Below are 9,593 nucleotides of genomic sequence, written 5' to 3'. Positions count from 1 at the left end.
ATTTTACTAATTTTGGCCAGTTGGAGGGTGCCTTCAGGTAACCTGTAAAATTGACGATGAACTCGAATGTCATGGCCTAGAAAGTCTGCCAACTGATCTAACTCTGTGTTGCTAAGATTAAGAACTTCAGAAAGTGTCCCGATCTGTTTTCTCAACTTTGTTGATGTAAGAGTCTGAGGATTTTTTGCACTACATGCAACAGCAAATTCGCGAATGCAATCAGAGCCTCTGAAAAATGTCATTGCATACGGGCGTGCAAAGAGAAAAGGATTTTCATTTGGAATTCCACAGGTATTCCGATTTTCAAGAAGCAGGCTGATTGATTCTTGCATGGAAGGTGTGAGAAGCACGGGAACCTTTCTGCCTCTTTTGCCTCTAATTTCTACACGCTTGAAGTACTGACACAGTTTATTTTCTAAATCTGTGAGGGCCATGCTAATACTGGGATGAGCATTCCGATTGGTTGCTGGAGATGTATGCAGACAATGGCATTTGTGACACTTCCCCTTCTCGTCTACGATTGAAAAGCATAACCTGAGTTATACGTGATCTTGGCCAGTTTTGCCCCAGTGCTGAGATGATGGCTGTGTTAACAAAGTTTTGCGATGGGTCTTCTCTGCTCGTCAAGATATAATGAAGGAGCTTAACATCTTCTGTGAATGGAAGTAATTGTGGGGAATTCCATTTTTGCTTCCTCCAGTGTTCGCCGGCTGTTGTAGAAAATGTATTCGGGCCATCTGGACTTATAAAGCTGTTGAAAACTGTTCGCAATTTTTCCTGTCTTTTCGTCTCCTCTAATAGTAGAGTGGCTCTCAATAAGCATTGCGATTTTGTTCAGACTCTGTCCAAGTTTCACAGCCACACTAGCCTTTCAAAATACATTGGTCTCTTCATTGTAGCCAGCAGCCCTTTTAACTGCATTGATGGTATGCATGAAGTTTGTGGGATGAATGAGCTCTTTAATAGATGTAAGGGGGGATACCTCTCTTGCACATATTAGGAGTCTTCCAAGCTCCCTCATCTTTTGGCGGATGTGTTCATGCATTTTAACTCTTGATCCATACTTGTTGTAAAGATGCTTTCCTAACTCTAAAATGCACCAGTCATTTCTAGTTTCAAGTGCCACTTGGTCCTGGTTCATGGAATTTAACAGCTTCCAAACACCATGAGTTACTCCTGGTGGGGGAGGTTGTGCAAAGCCACAAAGAACCTGGACACGGGTTTTTCCAGGTTTCGGCTTCTCATCACCAGGCTTGAATTTGCAAACCTTGACATGTCGCCACAAGTTTTTTTTTTAAGAAGAGTCCTTTGCAGTAAATGCAGTGCATAAAACTTTCCCCCTCCAGGTTCTTTTTGGGCAGTTTCCGCGGAATCATCAGTCCTGCACCTGTATTAATAACAGTACTATTGTAAGCAAAGTTCCCTTTGTTACGTAGATACTCAAGTTGCATCCTCCTTTCTTTGAGCCCTTTGGATGACTTAACGCTTTTGCTACCTCTACCTCATTTCTATGCTTTCGTTCCAGGTGTCTAGAAATTTTTGTAAAAGCACCTTCACAAAAAAGCACTGTTGTTTTTTGCTGTACATTCTCAATCCACCTCTCTTTTTAATTACAGCTGGGATAACTACTGATGTTGCGCTGTCAAGAATGGAAGATGTGTCAGGAACTTTGGCTATGTCGTGGTTCTGGGAGCTCCCTAAGTCACCGCTGCTTTGAATACTGAACTTTTTGATTCTGTTCACAGCTGAACTGCTCCGGACTGGCAAAGTCTGTAACTTTTTTTCTTTACCCTTTGGTGAAGCAGTAAAGCTCATGCTACTATCTGATGTGTAACTCTCTGATGTATCAGGAATGTACTCTTCCTCACTAACAGATAACTCATCTTCGCTCGAAACATCCGAGTACTCCGCGATCTTCCCTCTAGCCTTGAAAGACAATGACCATTCAGTTAATTTAATCCTCTATCATAGGCTATTTTCCATTCTATTCTATTTACAGGGTTTCTGCAGGGTTTAATCAGTCAAATTTAAGACTTTTTAAGACCTTTTCATGACTATTAGGATTTGAATTTATGACCTACACGAATTACGATAAATAAATTCAGTCATTAAAATTCCTTTCAAAAGTATTTATTATTGACTTTTCATTGAAAGTAACAAGTTTTATTATTTGAAGAGTTATTCTATTAAGTCTTAAGATTAAGAAACTGAAGCCTTCGCCTTCTTTTTCTTGAGTATCAAGAACACAGGAACACTTAACAATTGTAACATTGTAAAGTAACATTGTAAATTAACAATTATTTTATGGCATTACTTTCCAAAATAAAAAGTGTATTGGTGTTTGGTCACAGTATTCAACACCCAGAGGCAGGGTATATTTGGGGTCAGCGGTGAAGGTTTGTACCAGTGCGCCCTGTTTGAAATTGTCTAATTTGTATGTATGTTTGTTTATTTTTATTTATTTTTGCTATTTACACAATGTTTAAGTTTTTTTTTTTTCAAGTTTGTAGGTGTCCAGGTACAGAAACCGAATAATTAAATTTAAAATAGCACTGGATAGTCTTCAATGTAAAAATTAAATATACAATCAAACCAAAATTTATTCAGACAGTTTAATTGCTATTGCTTCTAAAATGGTTATAAAATACGACAAGACTTTAGAGTTAAATTCGTCTTGATAATGTCATAACTTTGATAAAAATGTACGTAATGGATTACAATCAACCAAAACTACAGACAACTGTTACTGATAATATTTACACAACTATCAATACTTTGTTGACCAATTACCAACCAATGCATTTTGTTCAGACTGTGGTGTGAAAAGGTTGCATTAGCAATTCAGAAAAAAATGCATGGTGCTTTATAAGGTGCTGAATAATTTTTGATCCCAATTTTATATATAGATAGATAAAACATTTATATCTATTTCACTAGTAGTTCACTGTGAAGATTATTTGGGTCTAATATGTCACAGTTTGCTTAAAATTCTTATTAAAACTACAAAGTAATGCAGTCAAGGAGAGAGTGATTTTTCTTTCATTTTCTTGGATTAACATTACAGCAGCTAATAGCTAAATTAGGCGTGGTCACTTTAAGAGACGATGAACGCATCTTTTTCCTCAACTGTTTACTTTGACATATATATATATATATATATATATATATATATATATATATATATATATATATATATATATATATATATATATATATATATACATACATACATACATACATATATATACACACAAATAACTGAATATATTATAATTGAATATACAAATAACTGAAAAAAAAAAAAGTTTTTGAGCATACTTTCCAAGGCGGGTATTTTGATATATTTTGTAGGCTATGTATTTGTCGGCACAAGAGCAAAAAGAAGCAAATTCGGTGTACAAGTGTTTTTAGACGCCTTTCTCAGCGTGAACCCTGAACCCCTGAACACCGTGGTACTGAATTGGGCTCTTTCACGTCCTTTTGTTTGTTCAAAACTGTGATTAGTATTTGTTGGTTCATGTGCAGGAGGGACTGTCCGTGATACGCGGCTCTCTCTCTCTCTCTCTCCGCACCGAACACAGCGCGATAGTTACCAGCTAATCGGTTAACCTTTTCCGCGTCTTGTGTATGGATCGATGCTTGATACCGATTGTTAGTGACGGGCTTGAGCCAGCTGCTAAACGCACCTTCTCCGAACCATGGATCATTAAAGGTACATTTTACCATTGTGATAGCCAGGATGATTTCAATTAAGCTAAGCAGTGACTCAGTATGACACAGTATGTTCGGGGTTCGCGCGGGTTACTGTGAAAGTCCTTCTGACAAGTCTGTATGCTGCCACATGGACCTTGTAGTTCTGGAACGCTGTGATACCAGTGTGATACCACCCAGATTCCTCATACAGAACTACAACAGGTCAAACAAATGAATGCCATTGCTGCTGCGAGCGTATTTTCATGGAAGAACAAATTAATGGACTAGCATATCAATTTAAGACGTGGCTAAATGTTTTTTTATGACATTGTATGGAAAATCCGAACGTTTTTATGACTTTTATGGCCTTAAATTCTTATGGTTAAATTTATGACTTTTTATGACCCCGCGGAAACCCTTTATTTAAGCTATTTAAATAATTAACACTTACTCTTGTGTTTTTTGCTCTTTTGGATGCTGTGGTACAAGCGGAATGTTGTTCACTCATTGCAAATGATGCATGATTCCGTCTGACGTCACGTTGAATGTCTTGGTCATCTTTACCATTTACACTCGAATTTTCAAAGAGATCATCCGAATCATCATGAATCACAGATCTCTAATAAAACAAACAAAAACATCAGAATGACAAGTTACAAATGTTCTAGAAAAAGTGTGTTTATCATAATGAAAAATAACTTTTGCCTTTTTTTACACTTTAATGTGTAAAAGCTGTATCTATTAAATCAACATGTTAAATGCTCGATCAATGTCTATTAATTTAAAGCCCCCTTCCTCAAATCTTGCCCTGGAGGTCCAATGCGCTGCAGAGTTTAGCTCCAACCCTGATCAAAGTCACCAGCCTGTGATTTTCTAATGATCCCAAAGACATTCGCATACCTGCCAACCTTGAAGAAATTTTATGAGTACTACTACCCACACACACACACACACCGCGTGAACCTTACAGCCCACCGCCAATGTATGCTCCACCATTGCACACACATCTGTGAGAAACCTATGAGATACTTAACACTATAATACATATTATACACATAATATCCTTTCACCAATTAAGATTTATTATTTACTCCATAACATATACAAGTAGACCATAAATGTTATACAATTTCTGCAATCCCTCCGAACATTTTGTACTGGAGGCATAGGCCATGGAAACTTCTTCCACCTGAAAATATTGTCAGAAATAAAAGTAAACTGAGGACATTCTTTCTAAATAAATCAATCAAAAAATTTAATAAATGTGCAAAACCAGCAGTTATCAATATCAAAATCAGTTTGCTAAAAACAAACAACATTTTTTTTTTATAATTTTTCATGCAAAGTGTTTAAACTTTTGCATTGTTTAACTTGTTAAAGGTTGCAGATTTGGCTTTTTTTAAGTAGTGCATCAGTGAAAGTCTCTTTGTAACAAATGCTTTCTTTGGAGGCAATCATGACTTTTCTTGTCACCAGAGAACTAAACATCTCTGTGCTCATATTAATAGATTATTATTAATGTTGAAAAGAGCTGAGAATATTTTTTTCAGGTTTTTACAGGGGAATTAATTGAAAGAACAGCATTGTTTGTTACATTTGTTACAGTTACATTTATTTGTTACATTTATATTATTTACATCAAGCTTTTGAATGGTATAGTATTGCATATTGTTATTGAAACTTCATAATGTTTCACTTGATTATACATTTAGTCAGGAATTATAGTTTGGAAAAAGTCTAACTAGTAAAATGTTTATACGTTATATGAAAACTAGTACAAGTATATAAATAAATAATAAGAGACTTACTCATGTTTATCATCTCCGCTGAATAAAGTGCTTCATTCTTTTTTTTCTGAGGAAATCCAAATCTCAAATGCTCAACCACATCACATTTTGGGGTGACTTATATCTTATTCCTCTCATCGCGAAGCAAATAGTAAAATAAAAATAAAAACTTTATTTAACATTAGAATCTGAATAGAGCGTTCAGCGCGGGGGCGTGGTCGAATTAGAAGATAATGGGAGATGTGAAAAACGGACAAGACATCGCGTTGTTTTCATATGGATTATTTTATCACATAATATTTGTTTTCGGCGGTACTTGTTTAGTTTAAAAGTAGACATTTCAGGCTTTCTATAGATATCTCTCTCGTGTCTCTTCGTTGAGTATTCACTGAGTTACAGTTCATTTTAATGACGTGTTTGTACATGAAGATCACAGCAGACAAAGGCTGAAGACAGCACACCTTGTTTGTTATCTTTATTTTATGTGCACAAGTTTTGTTGTTATTATGTCTGTATACAAATAAAAGTAGACCCTTTACAGATTCGATTTTGCGTAATTTAAGTTCTTTTCCTGGTTATCATGAGAAAATGACTCATAACGCGTATACGCGTTAAACGACTCAAGAGGGTTGAACAGAACACTTCAAAACGAAAGAAAACAGACTGCTCTCTGCTTATCTACCGTTAATCCGTATGAAATGTGCATTTCTCTGGCGCGTTCACTACTGCGACTTTTTCGTCAACTTTATCTTTGCAGTCAACACGACATTGATACAGAAAACACTTGTTTATTAGTAATTATATTGATAAAATATTCATAATCATTACTTTTGCCGGTTCTTTGTGACAGCTTTTAGGTGCGTTATTGGAAGGGCCACCCTTTCATGTTAGCCTACATGAACGCGTGAACTGAACTGAGCTCGTCACAGCTGGACTGCTTGTTATGATGTCATGTCAAGGTCATTTTTAATGTCCATAAATTCAATTAGGCTAAACATAGCCTAACTGTTACCTTTATCTTACGTTAATCAGCACCTGGCCTGTCTAAAACCTTCTAGATTGCAAGCCATTCCACCACTTAACTGCCAACTAAGCTTGTGGATGGGAGGGGCAGGTGGGCGGTGGGTTAACTTGCACCACTCTGATTGGCCGAAAGCTTTTCACTCCACTTACACGCTGTGGATCAGCGGCAGAATCAGCGTCATAGATTGCATAGAAACTGAAATCGGCAAAATGCGAGACGCAACAAAATGCCTACCTAAAGAGCAGCGAATCGTACTAGTGTACTTACGGGTCAAAATGCGTGCAGAGTACGAAAAATGCGTACATGTTGGCAGGTCTGCATTCATTGGCATTGATTAGCATGCTCAGGTGTGTTTGATTAGAGTTAGATCTAAACTCTGCCGGAAAGTGGATCTTGAGGTCCAGATTTGAGGAACCCTGATTTAAAGGGATAGCTCCCCCAAAAATTCTATCATTAACATTACATATCCTCATGTTGTTGCAAACCCATAAGACCCTTATTCATCTTCAGAAAACAGATTAAATTTGAGCTTTTGCCTGCCATTCTAACTCCAGATGGAGGGAAAGATATCAAAAATATCTTCATGTTCTGAAGATTAACAAACGACTTATGGTTGTGAAACGATATTCACAATAGTAACTTGCAGAAAAAAGATTTTTAGGTGGTCCAAAAGATGGTGGTCTTTCAATGTTTATTTATCCTTTTAAATTTACTTCACACTATTCAGCTAAAAATAATTCAATTTAGGTGTGAGGCAGGTAAAAACAAATTAAGTAAATGTAAAATATACCTTTTTATAAGATGTCTTAATTTTAGAACACAAAACTTCATCTTCGGTGTCCGAGTAATCAACCAAAGGCTGTTAAAGACAAAAAAAGAAAGATAAATATGAAAATGAAGTGAAAGAGAGAAAATCTGTCAAACAGAGACAGACATACAGACGGATACAGAGACAGACACAGATAGACAGACATACAGACAGAGAAAGAGACTGGCACAGACAGAGAAAGAGACTGGCACAGACAGAGAAACAGAGAGAAAGAGACCGAAACAGACAGAGAAAGAGACTGAAACACAGAGAGAAAGAAACTGACACAGATAGACACAGACATACAGACAGAGAAAGAGACTGACACAGACAGAGAAAAAGACAGAAAAAGACTGACACAGACAGAGAAACAGACAGAAAGAGACTGGCACAGACACAGACAGAGAAAGAGACTGACAGAAAAAAGACTGACACAGACAGAGATAATAAATACACATACCTCAGCTGTGAATCGTGAAGTGCCTTCAGTAGTTACAGAATCCTCAGAGCAGTTCTCTATAGCTGTCATGTTGTCATCATCCTTGCATGGAGGCTATAAGAAAGTTATTTAAAAAAAATAGTTACAAGTCATCACTTATTAGACAAGGTCCCCACTATGCTAAACCTGTAAAATGTGTGTATTAGGTTCCAATGGGTTTGTATGGCTTTCCTAAGACTACAGGTCCCCATTATATACACATTACACTGGAAATAGTGTGTAAGACTTTCTCAAGTCAATACCAAATATAACAAATTAATAGACAGATAAAGAGACTGACACAGACAGAGAAAGACACTGATACAGACAGAGAAAGAGACTGGCACAGACAGAGACTGACACAGACAGAGAAAGAGACTGACACAGACAGAGAAAGAGACTGACACAGACAGAGAAAGAGACTGACACAGACAGAGAAACAGACAGAAAGAGACAGGCACAGACAGAGAAACAGACAGAAAGAGACTGGCACAGACAGAGACTGACACAGGCACAGACAAAGAGAAAGACACAGGCACAGACAAAGAGAAAAAGACTGACACAAGCACAGGCAGAGAAAGAGACAGACACAGACAGAGAAACAGACAGAAAGAAACTGGCACAGACACAGACAGAGAAAGAGACTGGCAAAGACAGAGACTGACACAGGCACAGACAGAGAAAGAGACTGGCACAGACAGAGACGGACACAGGCACAGACAGAGAAAGAGACTGAAACAGACAGAGACTGGCACAGAAAGAGTCTAACACAGAGACACAAACATACAGACAGAGAAAGAAACTGACACAGAGAGACAGACCTACATACAGAGAAAAAGACTGACACAGAGATAATAAATACACATACCTCAGCTGTGAATCGTGAAGTGCCTTCAGTAGTTACAGAATCATCAGAGCAGTTCTCTATTGCTGTCATGTTGTCATCATCCTTGCATGGAGGCTATAATAAAGTTATTAAAAATATAGTTACAAGTCATCACTTATTAGACAAGGTCCCCACTATGCTTAACCTGTGAAATGTGTGTATTTGGTTCCAATGGGTTTGTATGGCTTTCCTAAGACTACTGGTCCCCACTATGTACATTACACTGGAAATAGTGTGTAAGACTTTCTCAAGTCAATACCAAATATAACAAATTAATAGACAGAAAAAGAGACTAACACAGGCACAGACAGAGAAAGAGACTGACACAGACAGAGAAAGAGACTGACACAGGCACAGACAGAGAAAGAGACTGACACAGACAGAGAAAGAGACTGACACAGACAGAGAAACAGACAGAAAGAGACAGGCACAGACAGAGAAACAGACAGAAAGAGACTGGCACAGACAGAGACTGACACAGGCACAGACAAAGAGAAAGACACAGGCACAGACAAAGAGAAAAAGACTGACACAAGCACAGGCAGAGAAAGAGACAGAAAGAGACTGGCACAGACAGAGAAAGAGACTGGCAAAGACAGAGACGGACACAGGCACAGACAGAGAAAGAGACTGGCACAGACAGAGACGGACACAGGCACAGACAGAGAAAGAGACTGAAACAGACAGAGACTGGCACAGAAAGAGTCTAACACAGAGACACAAACATACAGACAGAGAAAGAAACTGACACAGAGAGACAGACCTACATACAGAGAAAAAGACTGACACAGAGATAATAAATACACATACCTCAGCTGTGAATCGTGAAGTGCCTTCAGTAGTTACAGAATCATCAGAGCAGTTCTCTATTGCTGTCATGTTGTCATCATCCTTGCATGGAGGCTATAATAAAGTTA

At 37.7% G+C, this 9,593-nt stretch overlaps 1 protein-coding gene across 1 annotated transcript; it reads right to left on the bottom strand.

Annotated features, from left to right (window-relative positions):
• Positions 1-871: 871 nt before the first annotated feature.
• On the bottom strand, positions 872-7,820 carry LOC113096466 (uncharacterized). The gene is made up of 5 exons (XM_026261871.1): positions 7,773-7,820; positions 7,295-7,363; positions 4,145-4,312; positions 1,552-1,926; positions 872-1,267 (listed from the first exon to the last, which is right to left on the bottom strand). The coding sequence occupies exons 3-5, from the start codon at positions 4,199-4,201 to the stop codon at positions 872-874; spliced, it is 828 nt and encodes a 275-aa protein (XP_026117656.1). The 5' UTR covers positions 4,202-4,312; positions 7,295-7,363; positions 7,773-7,820.
• Between the last annotated feature and the right edge of the window lie 1,773 nt (positions 7,821-9,593).

The sequence above is a fragment of the Carassius auratus genome, unplaced genomic scaffold, assembly GCF_003368295.1.
Source record: "Carassius auratus strain Wakin unplaced genomic scaffold, ASM336829v1 scaf_tig00215941, whole genome shotgun sequence".
Lineage (NCBI taxonomy): Eukaryota > Metazoa > Chordata > Actinopteri > Cypriniformes > Cyprinidae > Carassius > Carassius auratus.
This window is presented reverse-complemented; position numbering and strand designations above follow the sequence as displayed.

Coding starts and splice junctions, on each gene's coding strand:
- LOC113096466 (XM_026261871.1), bottom strand. CDS start 4,201: ATGAGTGAACAACATTCCGCTTGTACCACAGCATCCAAAAGAGCAAAA. Junction 1,927..4,144: donor AAAGAGCAAAAAACACAAGA/GTAAGTGTTAAT, acceptor TTGTCTTTCAAG/GCTAGAGGGAAGATCGCGGA. Junction 1,268..1,551: donor AACAGTGCTTTTTTGTGAAG/GTGCTTTTACAA, acceptor CGACATGTCAAG/GTTTGCAAATTCAAGCCTGG.